At 41.4% G+C, this 20,628-nt stretch overlaps 1 protein-coding gene across 4 annotated transcripts in view; it reads right to left on the bottom strand.

Moving 5' to 3' along the window:
- Positions 1-6,907: 6,907 nt before the first annotated feature.
- Sk (small conductance calcium-activated potassium channel) overlaps positions 6,908-20,628 on the bottom strand; it is a 172,544-nt gene continuing 158,823 nt past the window's right edge. For all 4 annotated transcript variants that reach the window (XM_071792920.1, XM_071792919.1, XM_071792921.1 and 1 more), the window contains 6 exons: positions 20,199-20,620; positions 16,915-17,050; positions 14,516-14,626; positions 10,701-10,828; positions 10,525-10,594; positions 6,908-10,161 (listed from right to left, as the gene is read on the bottom strand). In XM_071792920.1, coding sequence (XP_071649021.1) covers positions 9,511-10,161; positions 10,525-10,594; positions 10,701-10,828; positions 14,516-14,626; positions 16,915-17,050; positions 20,199-20,620 — 1,518 coding nt within the window. In that variant the 3' untranslated portion in view covers positions 6,908-9,510. The remainder of the gene's footprint in view (positions 10,162-10,524; positions 10,595-10,700; positions 10,829-14,515; positions 14,627-16,914; positions 17,051-20,198; positions 20,621-20,628) is intronic.

The raw sequence follows: 20,628 nt of genomic DNA, 5'->3' as shown, positions 1-20,628 counted from the left end.
AAGTATATAGTCTTCTTTCTTTAAAATATTCTGTGAGATAAAGTAAAATTGTTTAAAAGTACTTTGGCTCTTTTTCTTCAGCCACTTGTCTGTCTCACCTCGAAAAATCATGACTTGAGGGTTCGCAAATCATTTGGTAACAACTGCGACGATGACAATTTCTCTCCTGTGTTCCTTATGCGAAAAATGCAAAATGCGAGTTCACAAAATCCGAGTGAGGAAGAAGGGTCGCGTTATTTTGAACAGTTACGTGAAAAAGGGGACTGACTATACGTTTCTTCCGAAATTGGCGGGCAGTATCTTGTATTTCGTTCAATACGTCGTCATAATAAATCTCAAAGACGTAGCAAAACTTTCCGAGACGCTCAGAGTTGTTTTTAAGCGTATTTTATTTCTACATGTATATGTATATACTTCTCTGGAATTTCGATTTAGTAGATAATGATAACATTGACGTTCGGTGTTGGCCTCGGTACAGTATCAATTTCTAATTAATACGGAAATATTGGAAAAGAAGATCTTTAAGTACTATAAACGATAAATATCTAAGAACACGCTTCCAACGCTTCCAAGTCCAACGTATTTCAAACATTTTGGAGTCTGCCATGCGCCTGATTGAAAGGCTTCAGAAAATTTCAAGATAACGTGATTGAACTCCAAGTTCTTATCGCAATTACCGCTCGATCCGGAGTCTCGAGACTTCAGAGATTTATCCGAAGACAGAATTCCGCAGATTCGGCTCTCTCGAGCCCGAGAGTTTGGAGTTTCAAACATTCCGGAGAGTTGAGGGAGGTCTACTCGGGGATTCGGATGGTTTCGGGGGATCCGCGGGTGCGCTCGTAGATAATGCGTGTCGATCAGGATGAGAGGTCAGGGGAAAATCGGCTGGATCGTTGGATAGGAACGCGTTAACCAGTCGACGTGCCGCGAAGTTCCGATCGCGATTGGCATGCGCACGCGCGTGAGTTAGCATAGCTCTTTTTTCTTATTAGTCGATTCGTTAGCGGAGTCTAAAAAAATATCGTTAAGTCTCGTCGTAAGAAAAAGTTCGCTCTCGGTGCTTCGTATAGTATCAAAACCACTTTAGCCCTACAAATTTGTTTGTTTCTTTTTTTTTGTTGTTTTTCTACCGCGCAATGAGATGCACTCTTGCATGCTTTTTTAAACGGCGCGCCCTCGTTCCTTCTAACGAATGTGTGTGTGTGTGTGTGTGTGTGTGTGTGTGTGTGTGTGTGTCCAGTTTATTCAATACGTATTTTACTTTTTACCTTTATATCTATATAGATTTTTCATGTATATATACGTACGTAATTATGTATACTAATTTGTGCCTTGCCCTATGTCCGTCGTCGTAAAGTAATCGAGATTAATTAGTAGTAACAACTTACGCGATATCATAATTAGCTGAGTTAGAATATTATGTATATGGTATCTGAGGGGGAGAGTATTATGTATATGTTTATATATATATATAGACCTATCATCCTAAACCTGTAAGGAGAAAAACTTTCTCTATAGTCATTAATAGTAGTCCGTTTTGTTCCAAGATCCATGAACGCTGTCGAATGGTGTCGGTGCGTAATAGAAATGGGAGAAGGGTATAGTAGCCGTGACCAACGATGCTGAATATTGATGGCGAAGATTATAATGCGGCCGCATTGTAGTGTCGCGTATGCGGCGACATTGAATTTTAATGGCGAAAATTATGGAGGATCATAATGACTCGCGTGTTTATGACTCGCGATGATAATCGACGATGAGGGCGATGAGCCAAAGAGACGTTTCAAGAACACGGGATTTTTTTTCTCGAGTCTTGCGATTCCAAAACCTTGACCCTCCGATTGAGCCAGTCAGATATGAGAGGACCTGGGATTTCCGAGGTTTCGGAACTCAAAAGGGAAATAAAAGGCGAAAAACGGAGCTTAATAAAGACAAGTTTTTTAGGAACTTCTAGTTTCAACTGTCCCTCCTGGACATATGAAACCGTGAATGCAAAATTTGCGGCGGCTGGAGGTTTCAGTGGGTTTAGAAATGCAAGCCTATGCGTGCACTTAAGCCCTTATGGAAAAATACACTCAACACTTTTGGTGTTAACCGTTAAAAAAACACCATAGAAAAACCCTTAAAGTTGGGTGTGATTTCGGACCGCCAATTGAAGGTTAACCATCATTTGAAGGTACCACTTTTTTCTCTGGCAAACAATCATCAAGATATCACAAGCTAAATATTGACTTTGATGACAAATACTAAACTTACGCCCAAATTTGAGTGTTAACTCTCAAATTTGGGCGTAAGTTTAGTGTTAACACTCAAATTTGGGTGTTAACCATCAAAGTTGAGTGTACTTTTCATAAGGAAGAAGTCAATTGTTAGAATTATGGATTCCCGTAGTTGAGATCGGAGGCGACGAATTGATCCAGGTGAGCAAAAGGGAGTGACAGATTGAATTTCGGAGTCGCGTGCATGGCGATGACGATGGCGACAATATTAAACAGTCTGGCACGAGTAGATATAACAACAGTGCGCGTTACGCTGCGTGTGAGTTCTTCCAATGCTCTTCAAGTGAAGAGAAATAGAGAGAGAAAGAGAAAGAGAGAGGGAAAGAGAAAAAGAGGAATAATAGAGATATAGGAATAGGGATAGAGATAGATATAGAGGAAAGAGAGGCTCGTTAAAAACAACGTTCCCTTAATATACATGGTCGCTAGGTCACCCTATAGATTAATAGGTAATACGTTACTTTAATAGTTGTTGGTCATTTTACGTAACAGTTAGATGGCGACAGCCCAGCTTTCTAGGTATATATAATATTTGGTATAAGATCTCCCGTAAAGTATCTCTCTGAGAGTTAAAACCGTTTAAATACTACCGTTATTCATCACCGTGACGATAATTCGTTTAATAATTATAACAATAACAATCATAAACGAATATAGATAGTAATAACCGTAATGCTCATATAAATACGCGCGCGCGCGCGCGCGCGTGTTTAACTCTTTTTTTTCTGTTCTTCGCGTCCCGTTTAATATATTTTTTCTTTTTTTTCTTACCGTTAACACTGCGTGTAAAGAATTAAGTCGATCACCGGCTTTCGATCTTCGATACTCGCGACTCTTTCTTCCGGTCAACATAGTCCACATCGCGCGGAAATCGATCGTTTTTTCGATCCCGGTAATGAATCGGCGGTGATTAAAAGCGCGTGAAAAAAAAAAGAAGAGACCGTTCCGTTCTCACGCTTCGTACACGTTAAACTCGAATTAACTGTCGCTAATTCGATAATTTAAAAATCACGGGGAGTAAAAAATTTGCGAGTGTGTCCCAAGGCTTAAAATTTTAAGGCTGCAAAGATCCGGTCCTCTACATGTTTCGTCAAACGAGCGTCAAAGTCCTAAGAACCCTATATTCTTTTAAGAAAGCATAGTTTTATATAAGTTCTCCTAAAACGTAACGTCTCGCGGGCCCGTAATTTTCGCGAAGTTTTTTCATATATCGAAAGTTTTCTTAATTTTTTCAACAAGTTTCGTTATATCAAGGAACCGCAGTTCTAAGGATCTGAAACTCGCAGGATCTCCGCTATTTCGAGAAATAAATGGAAATCCTTAGAATCTCAACATTGTTTGAAGCAACTATTCCAAAAATTTACATATGCAAATTTTATAGATCAAAGTTCAAAGAATCAATAGATTCCATGTATTAAAAGCTGAAAAGGTCCATTATTACCAATATATAAATTTTCAAAGTCTCGTAAAGAGATTCTAACTTTCGTGATTCTGACAATTTGAAGTTCCGTAAGCCTAGTATGAATAGATATTTAACATTTTAACGTGTCAGAATTTTTCAAGGAGTAAATAAGATCAATGACAATATTATATGGAGTATTTTGCTGAGCCCGCATCAAAATTCTGGAGAGCTTTGACAGATTTTGATTTCTTTTCCCTAAAATTGGAAACTAAGGTATAATTGCGATTCTGTATAAATTATTCTGTATAAATTATATAATAAGATAAATTTTAGAAATTTAAATATATAACTAAATATCAATATATCTCATGTGTGGACATTATTTCACTAAAATTTTAATTAAAAACAATAATCTCGATAATACTTTATTGAATCTAGATTAAAACAAAAAATACTTTAATTAATTAAATTCAGAATATAATTAGTTTTAGTTGGCTTCAGGTTTAATTATGTCATAATTATATCGATAATTTTAAAGGAAAAGTTGATTTCTTAATATCCACGAAAATTTGATACAGACTTCGCGAAATACTCGATACATATATATCTAAGAAATCAACCTATTATCAAACTTTCATTATGTACTCTGCAAATGCAGCTTGTAATAAGCGCATTTTTTTCCAATTGCAATTCTTTTCTCCTTTCCATTACCTTCGTCGTGATGTTATGTAGCTTCACTACGTCGAAGAGCTCGGTAATCTCTCATCTACATATCCACGTTATTACGTATACTAACAATATCGTAGAGTCGGTGTCTATCACCTAAGAATCCAATATTGAGACTGCTTTATGTTTATGTTTTTATACTTGGCGTGGTCTTCCTGGCACCATAATGCACTTTTAAGAAATCTATATAAAAATATCGTGGAGTGTTGTCGTGTCCAGTGCGTTGAGTCGCGCGCGAAATAGGAATGCTCCTTGAACAAGGATGCAGGAGGATAGGAAAGCAATAGGGAGATGAAGAAAGGAGGAAGAGGCGGAAATAGTCCGAAGAGAATTAGAGGTAAATAGAAGGAAGAAAGCAGAGTTGGACACTACTCGGATTGAAAATTTCATTCAGATAGAGAGAAGTCGAATAAACGACTGTCGTATTCACGCGGACAAGATATTCCCTTCGAGAACTAAAAATACATTCTGTGAAAACAGATGGTCTTCTTGTTCAAATCGAAAAATTGAAAAAGTTAAATATTAAATATTTTTCAAATTTAACGAAAAGCTATCAATTACACGGGAAAGCTTTCGAATGAATCTTTTGTCTTTCATTCGTATCTTCAAAGAAATTATTCATCTTTAGCGAAATCAAGTCAAGATGAAAGATATGAGATTAAATAGAAAAATTTGACGGAATCTTTTTCAGGAAAAAGAAAAATTTCTGCGAATTTTTACGTTACGTTAATATACGTAACGGCCTTAAAAGATTACTCGGAAATAATTTACGTGAAAATACAAAAATAAGAAAGTAATACGATTGAATAAATTTTTTTTTCAGTTAAAATATCTGTCATTGTCAAATAATGAAATCATTTCTATATCTGTGAAATTCTTAATCTACAAAAGGATAATTAATTGTATTTATAATTATCGAGCTACTTTTTATAATGTTTCAGTTCTCATTCACCATTTTTATCTGAATGAAAAATCTGTTGGATTGAGAAACGAAGGAGAGCAAGAGGAAAAGAAGGGAAAAAGAAAAGGTAGGAGAAAGAGAGAGGGGGACATTATAAGAACGTTGTGAAAATTATGTCTGTTTTGGTCCCGTTTCGCATTGCGATTAGCCGCGAAACTATGCTTTCGAAATGAAACGATGACGGACAAGACAAACCAGGTCCCAACTTTATCCGCGTTAGTGAGCTTTTTCCGCATGAGCTTTTCCTTGTGAACGGCCGAGGATGAAGGCGGCTCGACCGAGATTTCTCCTTTCCTTTCCGCAAGATTCATTAATAGACAATAATAATATTAACGTTAACTAAATCTGAGAATTTGATGTCGCATCAATTAGCAGCTAAAGGGCAAATGTAAATTTGAATTAAACTGGGCGAAGTGAAAATCAGAATATTCGATTAAACTGAATCACTTCTCATAAACGTTCTTCGATGACTCTTTAAAACTTATCTCTATCTTTGAAGACTCAATTTTGAAACAAATTCAATTTTACAAATAAATTCTCGCTCCAACTCTCAGTGATTTATTGTTTTTCTCTCGCATAGAATTGTAAATAAATTTTCAGCGTTCTACGCTCTACGATTTTGGATGCTTGGAAGAGACGAGAGAGTCGCTCGAGCCTGCCTCGCAGAGCCCCGATATAATCTCGGGTTTGTCGCGTGCAGCTGTGGTTGCGCTAACAATGACACTGTCGTGCCGATACGTCGAGATCTGAACATCTTCGGGACAAAATATCGCGTCGGAAAGAATAAACGCTGCGAATTACAGCAACGGTACGTCGCGCACCGGAAGGGACCCCAAACCGCGTCGCTCGATAAATCCCAGATCTCAAGGATCCCGGAGCTCTTCAGATCCCGGAATTGCGTGACGTGCAGGGTTTGCGCTCGTGTCCCTCCCGGGGCGCCCTCCGGGACACCTTCGGTGCCTTCCCAGGCTTTCTCGTTCAACGTTTCGTCTTCGCCGAATAGTTGGAGACTTCTCAGTTAACACAATGTCCCAGATCGGGCGTATAAAGACATCGTTAAGACGTCTCAAGGACGTCATATGTCCCGATTTGGGACATCCGTATTGTCTGAGTTCGAGCGAATTTCGCTGGTCGCTTTCAATAAAAGATAGAGAAATAAAAAGAAAAATAAATAGATAATAGTAAAAAAGAAGAAGAGAGAGTGTCGCAGAATTATTAAGAGCGAGAATTCTGAGGAAAAGCAATGGCTGTGATGTTTCTGCATAATCTACATTACTTTCCATATACATGAGCGATCGTAAATTAATGCAGGCGTACTTAACGCGGCGACAATTAGTAACGGCGAACGAAGGAAGCCTGGTGAACACCTCCAAACAGGAAGTCGTTGGCAAATAATTAGTTTCCCCATTGTCTGGTCAATCCATTTAATTAAGCCCACCCCCCCCCCACGCGCCGCGCCGAGTCGCCACCGCGCGGTCGCGGTCCCATTATAAAAAATCTTCAACTCCCTAAATCCCACCCACCCACCCACCCACCCTCTTCCCCTCAGTGGAAACGTAGCCGCTTTTTTGTACCCGTGCGCCATGTACAAGTATACACCTAACAGTATAATATCTTATGTAACCTACGGACGTTAAAGCGGTTATAAGATCACTTTGCATTCTCTCTCTATATACGGTTCCTGCATGGACACCCGTCGGGTTTTCGCGCCGGCCCTTAAAAGCACGTCGTTCTAAGAAACAAGATAGACGCAAGACGCTTGGACGCGAAGGCGCGCCGTTGTACAAATGACGAGTCGACTCGTCGTCGAATTTAGCGATGCAGGCAGGCCGGGAGGGATGGGTTTTCTAACGGAAAAATAATAGAGCAGAGGAATGTATACCGGTATACGCGTGTACGCGCGCGCGACAATACCTAGCCGAAGACAATTCGCAAATTGGGTGCGATCGATATTATACATGTCCGGCAATTTAGACTCGATTCTGTTTTCTCTCATTTAAGTGCTCTTGCTTAACGCGAAGCTCGCGAGTTCAAGCCACTCAAATGTAGAAATTACGAGGGTTGTTCAAAAAAAGAGTTGTTCATACTCTGACCCATATGCAGGAGATAGGGACTTGAAACTCTGGTGATATTTAATATATATTCTTTCTATCTACTTTGTAAAATTTCAGCCTAATTGATTAAGTTTTTCTTTTTTTTTTGTAAGTGTGATAAGCGCTACGTGATAAAAAAATGAATAAAACCGAAGTTAGAGTCATAAAATAACAGTCATAAAATATATGTTGCTAAAAAGTATGTCCTCTCAACAAATTCACGAAGATTGAGAGAGAGAGAGACTTGAAATTGAGAGATTGATTTGAGTTTTGAATCTGCTTCGGATGTGATGCCTTCTATGCCAAAGGCATCAAGGCACTGAAGCATCGATGGGCTAAGTACATTGAAGTAGAAGGGGACTACTGAAAAGCGATGACAAGAAGATGCTCGAAAGTCTGTCGGATATAAATCAAAATACGAACTTATTGAACAACCCTCGCATAAGTCGCGCAGACCGACGGCGCCGAATGTATGAAAATCGTATATTGTTTAAAACCGAATGTATGAAAATCATTGCGTACGGATAATCACCTTACGCGAAGATTATCGTTACGTTACCTCGGGCTGAGAATCGTTCAGCTTTAGTTTAGCTCTATGACGTGAGGTACGAATATAACGGCAGCCCTTTGAACACCTCCGTCGTCAGAAGGGTGAGAGGGAAAGGGACGGCTTTACCTTAATTAAACGCGAGGACTTTAAGAGCCAGCTTGGGTCACCTTCGGGCCAATCCTTGTCCGCACACGCGCTTCCTGTACATGCACGTTATGCCCGTCCGCGCTCTTCACGAGGTATACAGAGATACAAGGTGGAGTTCCTGTGTGTCGAATTAACATTTAATTATTAAGAAAACAGTTATTCAGGCACGCAAGTTGGGCAGGGGAGCAGCGCGCAGCCAGTGGAAGAAGCCGTGCGTACCCCGAGAGCTTTTTCCCCTCCTTCCTCTCCGTTCGATCGACCGATCGAATCGATCGCGCGGACTTTCTCTCTTTCCGATCATCCTCAATTCTCTCTCACGACCTCTCACCCTCGATCGCGTACTCCTGCCAAGATTGGCGAGTAAAGGGTCGGAAATTGGAAGGGATCGACAGAAGTAGGCGGTCGGAAGAGTCGAGAGATCGGATCGCGATCCTTCGCGAAAAACCGGAAAAACCAGATAATTGAGGAGTCTGGTGCGAAAAGGATAAATGCCGAGTGATTTATAGTTTACAGCTACATTGAAAAGCACGAATAATTAACGTTCCAATTTCTGAATCCGAAACCTCTTACGATCGCTCGACGCGCTATCCTAATTGGATCTCTGGCCGAGTTTTCGACGAGGAGGGGCTCGAAGGTACGCGCGGAACGCAAGAAGGCCCATCGTTAAACGAGTTTCGCACGGGAAACGGACGGCCGTGTCCGACCGACCTGGCTATCGCGGAACTGCCGCTTGGCCGCAGTGTGTCTTCGACAATTATATTTCCAGGTTGTGATCCGTGAGAAAACAAATCACGGACTTTAACAGTGCTGCTTCGTACAAAACTTTCGCTCCACGCAAGAAGCTTCAACTGCCTTATTTTGGAACTTACAAAAGAATCACCAATCGCGAGAAAGCTACGCTGCGGGGACTCCAAGAAAATTCGTACATATACGAATTAATTTATAAATCTGTGCGAAATTCGCTGTTAGATAGCGTGATTGGTAGCCCCCTTCGAAATAAATCTTCAAACCGAAAACGAGCTCGCAGTTGAAATTGCTTCGTCTAGAATACGGAACTGATTAGATCTCTGGCGATTAGATACGAACTGACCAATTACGATGGACTATCAAGTGGCTAACACGGACGAGGATACACTGCTCCAGACGAGAGTTTTCACATTCGTTTGTGCGAAGAGCCGATCGTAGCGCGATCATATATCTCTGGCAGTATTGTATCAAGTGCGATACGTCTTGTCGGCGACGTGCCAGAAACGATCGGCAACCCTCCCCGGGCACGGCCACGCGGTGTGTAATCGCGCGCGCGAAACCGGTGAGGGGCCTTAGTACGAGTGCTGCGGCTGCAGAGACGAGACTCAGCTGTGCGCCGACGTGTCCGAGCCTTGGCTGTTGCCTAGCCCACCCATGCCGGCCTGCGAAGTGAGCCTGGTGGCCGACTGCGAAGTCGTGCTGGTCACCGTGGCGGAGTGACTGAGGCCGTAATGCCTGCCGGTTTCCGGCACCAGGTGGGGCGTACGGCTGGAGACGGGCGGTAGGACCGGGCTGACCGGCCACGGATGCAGGGACGTGGTGCTAGGCGCGCTGGGGACGCTGCGCGAGTGCGGCAGCAGGGGTGAGTTGCAGAGGCTGGCGAGAGGGTGGTGCGCGGCGGATGTGATGCTGCCGCCGCCGGAAACGCCCAGGCTCGTGCCCGACGAGATCGCTCCTCCGCCACCGCTGCAGCCGCCACCGCAACCGCCGCCGCCGCCGCCGCCGCCGCTGCTGCCGGAAGCTGCCATGGCTACCGCGGTATCCGGATGAAGGAAGTTACGCCGCTGCTCCATCCGCTCGGCGTGCTGCGCCAGGCAGCGGGTCAGCTCCTCGGGCAACAGCTCCATCTGACCCTGTAGTGAGGTCAGCTTCTCCTCTAGGCCGACCAGATGGTTCTGCAGACCCTCCAGACGCTCCTCCATCGTGTCGTGCCGCGTGCTCATGTCCGAGACGATTTCGTAGACGGTGTTTTGCGTCTGTCGACATGGACCAGTCAATATGTTAGAGAGGTCAAGAAGCTTATCTACTCACGATGGACAATATCCCCTTTTGCGGTAAACCGATTATTTTACTATCGTGAAAAACTGTACCTTTCCTTTAACGATAAGTGAATAACGGCGAATAAATGATAAAACGTTATTGATTTTATAGAATTAAATTTCTTTTTGCAACAGAAAAGGAAATAACTGATAAAAGCTTCATTTGGAGGAAAGCCGTTCTATCTAAGCAGCCACCAGAGCTTTGAAACGTAATCCCCTTCAATCCCTTCCGTATGCCGCTGCAATATTCCATCGAACTTTACGAGCGGGCGGTTTCCCTCGTTAGCACCGAGCCCTCACCTTGGCCATGTCCGTTATAGTGTTGGCGTTGTCCATCAATTTACGCTGATCCATTTTCACCTTTCTGAGTCTGAAATTTCGAGGTAGTTGCGAGATAGGGCGTGATTACGTGGCTGGCCTAACTATCGGTGATCTAATACGGCGCAGCGCCCGTAGGAGAGTTGGTATCGACTTACGCGTATATGGCCAACAGGAATTTCCGCTGATGGGTCCGCACGCGTCCGGGATTGACGCGCTTCACCAATCGGGTGTGCTTGTAAATCAGCCACGTTTCCCGCAACACGTTCGCCGCGGCGTTCTTCAACTGCAACAGAGCAAATTGCGTTTGTCACTCATCAAGCCCCTTTTAACGCTAAGCCCATCGTGTCGGTGGTTCTAATGGTCCCTGGGATCATATCAATATTTTATCGGAAATATATCCCTGTCGCTCTTAAGGCACTTTGAAAAGTTTTCAAGGTTTTCTACCCTAGACGATGAAGAGATCATTTATTACGTTCTCGGGGTTAGATAATTTTATTTATAGGATAAAAAGAATACCGGTCGTGGGATGTACACGGTGTGCCTTGACAATTCGAGACAGAATTATTCAAACTTACATTCGCTAGGTAAACATTATGCTATAGCATTAATTGCGCGCCTCGTTAACTATGATATTCAATGTCACGGTCTGTTATCCCTGTCAAGATCTTGAGGGAATAATTCATGCCCCGATGGAAATGTGCATTTGAAATTACATTGTCATTTCCATCTCATACGGGTGTCAATTAAAAAAAAAATTGCAAGACACGTTTTTCGAGAACGTTACATCGCGCGACGATGCCATCGAGAAAAAAGTGCATCCACGCCCGTTACGCAAATCTTGCACGGCCGAGAAGAAAAAAAAGAAGTGTTTCGAGAAGACTGACGTTTGTTTTGTTGCCGCGCTGATGGAATCAGATCGATTCCGCTTATGCAATGACGTGAAAAAAAGCGATATGCGTCCGAGGGTTTTTAAAACGGCATAAAAAGACTCGTCGATACGGTCACGTGTATAGCTCTACGTTACCACTCCTTGATATTTGCAAGGTATATAAATAAACGCTGGCTAATAATTATTTCAGTAGCCGTATGGTTGAAGGCTTCGATCCGGAGGTGGAGAGAGAGAGAAGCGACCGCGTACTTATGCAACCGCGCTCACGGCGCCGGCGGGCGGAACGCTCGATCAAATCTAAATCCTAAACGAATAGAATATTTCGAGCTCGGTTTAATTCACGCGGTTGCTCGGAATATTACGAAAAAATATTTTCAAACGTGTACGCTATTTTGATATGTTATTTTAACGATTAAACGCACGCAATCCGGAATATTTTTAAATAAAGTCTATCTTCGCGTGCGAAAGAATTACAAATTGCGGCATTAACTCTTCACTTCTGACATCGACCGATCGATTATGTCACGATCTGCGGAAACTTGCACAACGAGTTGTCAAGGGTCTCCACGTGGAAAAAACAGCGATGGAATCGTCCACCTTTTTGCCTTCTGCATTTTTCTTCGGATTCTAAATAGTTAGTTTCTGAGTTTCCCCGAGCCTGCAAGCAACGATCTGCGAACTCATCAATTTCTCTTTAAAATTGGATTGTCGTTACGGCCGTAACTTCCAAATCTCATATTCCAAAGCGCTCGAAACTCCTCCACCAAGTTTTTATATATTTCCGAGTTTCTAATATTCTCTCCGTTCAGGTCCCAACTGCAAGCAGCCGACTTTTCAACTTGCAATTTAGGTTCAATGAAACGCGGCGGTGAATTATGGTGCCTATTAGTGTTATAAGATATTCTGGAAATGAATTTTTCCGCGCGATTTCGGAAAGCACTCCCGAGTTGCTTCCACTGCAGGCGTTTTATTATCGCTTCTCGACTACTTCGCGTCGCCTTTTTATTTATTTAGAAGTCTGTTGAGATTAAATCGATCGACGTCACGTTCCTTTCGCGATGATAAAGGTAAAGGCTAAAATGACAATGACACATTAGCCGACTACATCCCACACGTCGATCTATTACCTGGATAGAAAATACACTGTCAACTTCGACGCTTTGTCTTATTCGCCTAATACGGAGAAAAAGTGTTCGAGCATTTAAGTTTTCAAATCAGAATTTTGGAATCTTCACGTTCAGAATATTTACATTTCTTATATAAGTTTTTAAATTCTATATTGCAGAATTTTTAGAGATTCTTAAGATGACACATTTTTATATCGTTCTCGTAATATTTCGAGTTTTTTTTTTTTTTTTTTTTTTTTAAATACTCAGATTTCCGAGATTATTACGGACTTTTAGATTCTCGGATTCTCGTGTCACGTTCTCTCAGATTCTCATCATAATTCAAGTTTTCGCCGTTTCCCTTTCTTGAATTCTGACATTCCGCCGCCGTGACTCTTAATATCGCGACACACTCGCGAGTCTGTGACATCAAAATTAAGAATTCAGATTGGCGACGAAGGGAAGTCCGTTCTGCCTAAAGGTCAAAGCGACTTCATGCAGTCCGCTTATTTCCGAGGCAACCTTACTCGCAGTGGGATACTTTCTTATTACGTGGCTCAGCCGGAAAATTACGTCGCGCTATATATATATATAAAGAGTGATATCCACCATCCTCTCATTACGTGCTTAATTCGCTTTCCTGATTCTTGCGGGATACTGTTGGCGAGTGTAATTTCGAAACCACCCTTGCAATTTATGCCTTGCCTATCATTCTTTGTTTAAGAAATTCTATATCGTCTCTAATTGAAAGCTAAATATTATCTCTATCATCGTTAGAGGGAATTTTCACTGTAAATATCGAAACAATAACACAAAAGCATTAGAAACTTTGCAATTTAAATTTAAACAAACGTAAATTGAAAATCTCTCGAATTCTGTTAATAAATGCGTTAATTACAAACTCATCAATTTTCATTTCTTCTACTATTTTATTTAAAACACGTTGATACTTATATCGTTTCATCTAAGAACAACGTGCAAGATAATTTGAATAACTTCTTCTTTCATATCTACTTGTCGTCTTACTTTAGAAACTTATTTGCTATACATATCATTAAAAGTTGCCCTGCTTAATTCAGAAACTTGCGCGGAATAAATAATACAGCGAGAACATTGCATAGTTAATTGCTACAATGCAGAAAAGTATACTTGGATAGCTTGGATATTTGTAAAATTTCTAGCTTAATCTTCTGCGTCGTTCAAACAAGGATATTTTGTTATTTGTTTAAATAAAATAATTATCTCACATTATCTCACCACCATTTACATAAATTCTATTTAATTTCCTATATTTCAAATTACTGTTTTAAAATTAAATTTATTTATTTAGCAATAATCAGAGAATACTCTATATTATAATATTATTTTAATATTACTTTATTTATTATTATAATATATTTTAACAAAACTTTACGAAAAGTTTTGCAAAAACGTTGCGATAACGTCAACAAATAAACAATTAAAAGCAATTTTTTTATGAAGGCTCTTTAAGCTACATTTTAAGGGCCAAATGAATGTTTAAAGAAAAAGTTTCGAATGCGAAGAAATGCAGTTCATGCAGCAGGCATATATCTCTTCGCTATATCGGTCGATATAAAAGTGGTACGGACTATTATGGACTATTATAGATTAGTATATACTAATATGAGACCGGTATAGACTAGTTCTGGATTCTACGTACGTTTTCCGATTACTCGCGAATCTTTTGCAATCGTTTTTCTTTTCAACATATATTTTCCAGTTAATATTTCAGATTAGAATATTTCTGTACTAGGAAGCCTATTATGACTCCTATTGTATTACAATATATTAATAGGTAGAATATTGTTGCGAAAGTGTTGCGAGAGTTTCGCTGCGGCAGCGTAACTCCCTTTTCTCTGTGTATTATACGGTTACGGTTACACAAGGCTGCTATTAACACAAAGGTTACAATGCTAGAGCGGAAACAGTACAATTACGTGGGCAATGGCCTTACCCTTTTCGTTAATTGTGTGTCCATCATAAAGTTGTGCACGTGCTTCTCCGCTCGCGTAAGCTCGAGCTTCCTGGAGACGACCGCCACCAGTAGAGCGGTGCACCCGGCGCCCTGAAATTTCAGGAAAATGCAGATCTCTCGTGAGCTGCCTTTCACGTGAAATTTTTAGATTCTGAGACTTCCGCTCTCCGGGAAACCTTACAACTTTCGAGAAAAAAATCTCTTCCCTACTTTCGTCGATCTCTCAAGCTAGTCTCAAGTCAAATGTAACGAAAAGAGAGAATTATTTTATTTTATTCACGATACATCCCTGTAACAGTGACAGCTTCTCACGGTCCTTTACAGGTCCTCTAATATCTTTGAAAAGTCCTTTCTTTCGATTTCGAAAGTAAAAAACAATTGAACTTGTCAGTCAAATAAAAAAAAAATACGGTGAGTAAATAAATGCGTATATTTATTTTCTGGATAGAAATTGTGATCGCCGCTGTAAGGAAGAGCTTTCGATGACATCCGAGAACTACAAAAAACAACACCTCCTTGCAAGCTATAGAACGAGAATAAATAGGAACAAATCGTTCCAATCATATTAGTTAACCAATTCGATGTATTGCAGATACCAAAGGAAATGTATTTCAAATAATATGAAGCAATTTTTACTACAATTATTAATTATCAGTTTATTATCACACAATAAATTGCATTATTAATTTAGTTGATTTTCTTTAAGTAAAATCTGTCTCATTAATCGCCAGCCTGTCTGTTCTATCCGTTGCAAGGGAAGGACGTTGCTAGATGAGATTGCTTTTCATTCGTTGTTGGATATTAATAGCCGAAACTTCAAGTGGAGAATAATTTCGCGCAATTTAGAGCAATCGAGAGCATTAACGTGAGAGAAAGAGAGAGAGAGAGAGAGAGAGAGAAAGTCTCACAAAGGCAGGGAAGGCGGGCTTCGAAGCGTATTGTAAATTGTGATCGCGACTGGACTTGCGGAAACAACTGTCGTACTCGGAAAGCGGAAGTTTTACGAGGAATTAGTTCACATCGCCGGAACCAGCCGCGTTCGAAGCTCGAAACGATAGTGCTAACGGAATTATCAGGGAACGCGAAGGAGGGTATAATACGGGAAGTGTGATGACTTTAAGGAACAACTTTGGCATTCCCCAGTGAGGGCGAACGGACGTGTGGCGTTTATTGCGTCCCCGCGCTGCCTTTAATTACTGAGCGGTTACCGGGTACGACCGTAAACCCGAAATCACCGAAACACGACGACGGACGCACAAATCACGGGCGGGCGATCTGCAACGGGCCGGCACACGAGCGAGAGATCGATCGATCGATCGATCGTTCGCGCGCGTATCCCGCTCATTACGTTTGTCTGGCGGTAATGAAGCTACGGGTGCTTAATGCGCGAGTTACATCGAGTTACATGTTACATGCATGCGGAGTCGCGCGTCTCGACTCGGTTGCGGTCGCGTATATTGTGCCCCGTAGGTTGCGGTAACTATACGGTATAAGGATTAACGACCGGCGTGCGATCGGTGATATGACGCGTGTAATGCGATGCTCCTAATTTTCGGAGGTCTTATTATTTGTATAAAATTTCCAAATATTTTTCTTTGTTTCTGTCGCAGGGATTTCGTGTAATTTGATTTGAAAAATCCTTGGGAAACCTTGTGGAAACCTTGTGGAATGAATAAAAATTACACAATCTTGGTGATTTTGCAAATCCTAGGTTCTCTCAGAAATTGTGAATTAAAATTTTTATTAATTTATATTTATAAATATAAATGTAAGTATTTATATTTATATTAATAATTTTTATTTATTTTATACTGTTAAATATTACAGAAATAAAATTTAAAACAATACCTTGAGTTAGATAACATCTTGTTATTTTTAACTACCATGTGTGTCGAAATTTATTATTTTAACACAAAATAGTATTATTTTAACTTCATTGGTTTATTTAAATTAACGACATATTTGATTGGAGCAGTTATTACCTATTATAAGAAGTTAAAAATGACTTAAAGTATAATTGAATATAATTGAACACTACGAATTTAACAATGTACAGTCTCCTGGTTTTTTGTGAATTCCCTAAAAATTTTGCAAAAAAATTACATGAAATCTCTGCGACATATCCAAATATTTCCTTATAGTTTAAAAACGTAATTTTAATGAAAGAAAAATACGACTACAGAAATTTTCAAGACAAATCCGATCTTTTCTGCAACGCGTTACGTCTCTCTTGCGAAACTGTCGTGTAAGCTTGACGGAAGACGTTATCACGTGTCTCTAGGTCGCAATGCGGGGTGACATATTAGACGATCAAGAAGAGCTCGCGAGAACGGTGAAAATTGTTGCGAGCTTCGTTCCAGTTTATGTTCTGCCCTTACCATCATTCCGGTGGAGACGGCTATACCTCGACCGCAGTATGTGTTGGGCACGATGTCGCCGAAACCGACGCTCAGGAACGTAATGGCGATGAGCCACATGGCGTTGAGGAGATTTGCATGTTCCTCATCGTGGAACCTGCGGTAGCAAAGCGACATATGCATTACTTTAATGACGGGGCGTTCGCGCGAAGATCCTTAAACTCTTTTATGCCCGCGAGATTTCGAGCTTTAAGATACTCGGAATTTCAAGGTTTTAGATTTCTCAAAGAGGAGTGAAAGACCCTATATTCTGTAGAAACAGATAATCTCTTCTTTTCGAATTCCTTTTAAGTCCGAGGGTAGGTATCAAGAGTAATGAGATTCCGCGAACACCGTGTAATAATTTCTTTCATTACGTAAACGCGCTTTATATTAAATTATGGGAAAAGCTATTTCAGAGTCTCTATTTCAATGTCCTTGATATTAGAAAGACATTACCGCGTGGATAATCGAATTTCTTGGCCCCTCTTTTTATTGGCGGCTCGATACATCCGTTTTGCCGTAACCGGCGTTTGATCCTCACCCCGAGGGCTGAGCAAACTCTCGCCGGGGTGGCTACGGGCGAGTAATGCAGGGTGGAAGATAACATTATGCCCCCCGGCCCCGCGAGATTCATTATCGGGCGTAAAGAGGATTGGGGCAACAATGCGGGCGACATGCGCGGCTGTAATCCACGTCGTAAAGCGGCTTTAACGGCCCCGTTACACGGCCAATGTTACACGGTTTCGCCTTCGTGCGGATGGCAAAACCATCTTTTAGGGTTCATCGAGATATCGAGAGTTCCGGCCTTCGATATCTATAACGAGTCGATCCGTTTCGCTCGGCAACGAATCGTAATCGTGAAAAATTCTGTGAAGACGATACAAAATATGAATCACGCGTGTCTCCTAATATTTAATTTTGTTCCCCGCGTATTTCTTTTCTTTCCCGATGTAAAAATGAATGCAAAAATAGGAGAGAAAGAGTCTGAGTAAATTTAATAAATCTTTTGATGATAACGGCGATAACATTTTACTAGCATAACGAAAATCAGCGATAAAAAAAAGGGATCTTTTTCGATGAGATTAACCGGTGTAACGAACGTGACCTTCTCGCATTCTTCCCAGCCCTACCTGGATCCGATAAAATTGATGACTCGCGCTTGACGTAGCGAACGGTCCACTCCATAGAAGCACCATGAAACGAATTATTCGCGTAGCAACGCTGATTGCATGACTGATTGTCGGCTGCGTACCGTGAAAATCGCGTTATTGTCGTGGAAATTCGCACGGCCACGTGTAGACGCACACTGAATAAAATATCGTTCGTATTTCGCGACAATTTCCGCGGTCCTATAATCCAAGCCGTAAAACTGGCCGCGGGGCCCATCGCGCGCGGCGGTGTTTACGCTGAGATACGAGAGTAAAATTATCAAATTGATTTTTTAATTTTGAATGCAGATGCAAATACGCGACCGCAAAACTCGATAATCTCGAACCGCGCGCGTTAGTTGAATATACCGTGTTATATCGCACATCGTTATTACACCTAATTATTCATTTTGTAAAGTAAATTTGGAGATGTTTATTTATATTCGATAAATAAACATTTTACGCAGCTTACGATAAAATTAACAGCGGCGGCAGCTGATAACAATGATTCGTCAAGCATAAATTTATAACTACGTTATGCAAATAATGACATTAAACTTTATTAAGTCGTTAAAACAATACTGATTTAAATAAATTTTATATATAACTACTATACTAGATTATTTTACATAATGTATGATAAATTTGACAGTAATAGAAATTGCTAATGACGTCTTATGACGGTACGCAATTTATTATTTGTGTAGAATCATAACTCGTAATGGTTAAACACATTTGCTAAATATCGCCAATAAAATCCTGGCAAAGTAGACATTTTAAAAATTACATGTATATTTCCGCTTATTGGAAAAATTCCATCGTTGATAAATTCGTATATCGCTATTCCACGTGCGCTCAATATTTACATAATAAAATTAAATATAACAAAATTACCAGGATAAACATTGAATGAAAATTGAAATTCCTTTCGTAAACACCGTTCCATTTGTTAAGCGGAATTTCCCGCGAGACATCGCGATATTCAGGGATATTCGCGTATTCATCCTGCGTACGTCGGAAATGTGTCGGAAAGCCGAATGTTCCTACTATTATCGGACGTATTATCATAATCGACTATCGATCGAAGGTGAAGCGCGATAAATCAAATTCGAGAGCCCTGTTTTCAACGATTGCCCTACGGGCAACAATTGAAACAGCCGGCCGCCCTTGCCGCGGTTTAAAATCGCTCGCGTTCTGCATCGAGGACTCTCGCAGCAGATGCCAGCAGAGCCAGCCGATAAACACGTCGACACACATTTCGCCGAGTGATAAATATTTCAGTTAAGGACGTGAGAGGGAGACTTCGAACTGAGTAGCTTTCGGAAAGACAGCGGGAAGAAGGATTCCTTTCCTTATTCGAGCTACCTGGTCGTAGAGATTCTTGGTAGGCGCGTTAGCATCACCCGGGCGGAGATTGATTACTCCTGAAATCGGCTATTTACGGGAAGAATTTAATTATCAGTCGGTCTCTCCGTTAAATCGCGATCGTTAGCCGGCGACCCCAATCGAGGATTCCACCTCGCTGCACTGGCGGAAGGACGCCCTGAGATTTATTATTATCGCATGATAGCGCGACGGATGGACGCGCTATTAGGTCGTAAATCAATCATCGCACGCAAATGAGTCGCGTCCATTGATCTGTATATGATTCCGAAATGCGTGTGTATAATTGCTCTTCCTGCCTTCGAGTAATGGATCGTGTGAATAAAACGGGAACAACTGCTGTCGCTGCTAACAGCTTCATGCAGTTGTATTATGTCGCATAGTGTGAGTGAAAGAAGAGATTATGTCATTCTGACGAAGGGCTCAGACATCGAAGAACAAACTAAGAAAAATTGCGATTGTCTTGATAACATCGATAGCTAGAAAGCTGTTGGACGTGGAGAATTAAAGGATTTTGATTAATTCCTCTGATAATAAAAGGAGGTGATAAATTAATTACTAGGATCAACAGCACGCATGTCTAAAATCGGGACATGGTGCTATTTGTGAATGTGCTATCTGAGAATGTAATACAAGATTTTGTTAAAAAATTGAAAGCATGGAGCAGATCGGTTTCTCGCGCGTGACTTCTCTTCTGTGCCTAAAAGAAAGGTCGCAAGATCGAGCTCTTACCTCTCGCACTGTCGCAGTGTCCACGAAGCGATGATCCACAGGGAGACCATGAAGACCAGCAGCACCGTGCCCGGACAGATGGTCATCAGAGTCTTGAGGACGAACCTGGTGTTGAAGTTGATGCGATTCAAGGCCCCTATGCTCCGCGACGACGCGTCCGTGAAGAGCTTCGAGTGCAGCAGCATCACCCGGCAGATGAGATAAAGCCTGAAGAACATTGGCAGCGAGAGTGTGACGTCGTACGGCACCCACTTGGAGCCGATGTCGCCGTTCCTGTTCGCCAGCTTGGTCGTCCACAGGAAGTAGTATTCGCCCGGGATTGGGTGGATCGCGCAGATCGCCAACTCCAACGAGATCTGCGCGATCCTCTGCCAGGTCATCGCGATCCGCCAGTCGTCCGCGCAGTTATCGATCATGAACAACTGTCGCT

This window comes from Temnothorax longispinosus, chromosome 11 (genome assembly GCF_030848805.1).
Source record: "Temnothorax longispinosus isolate EJ_2023e chromosome 11, Tlon_JGU_v1, whole genome shotgun sequence".
Taxonomy (NCBI): Eukaryota; Metazoa; Arthropoda; class Insecta; order Hymenoptera; family Formicidae; genus Temnothorax; species Temnothorax longispinosus.
This window is presented reverse-complemented; position numbering and strand designations above follow the sequence as displayed.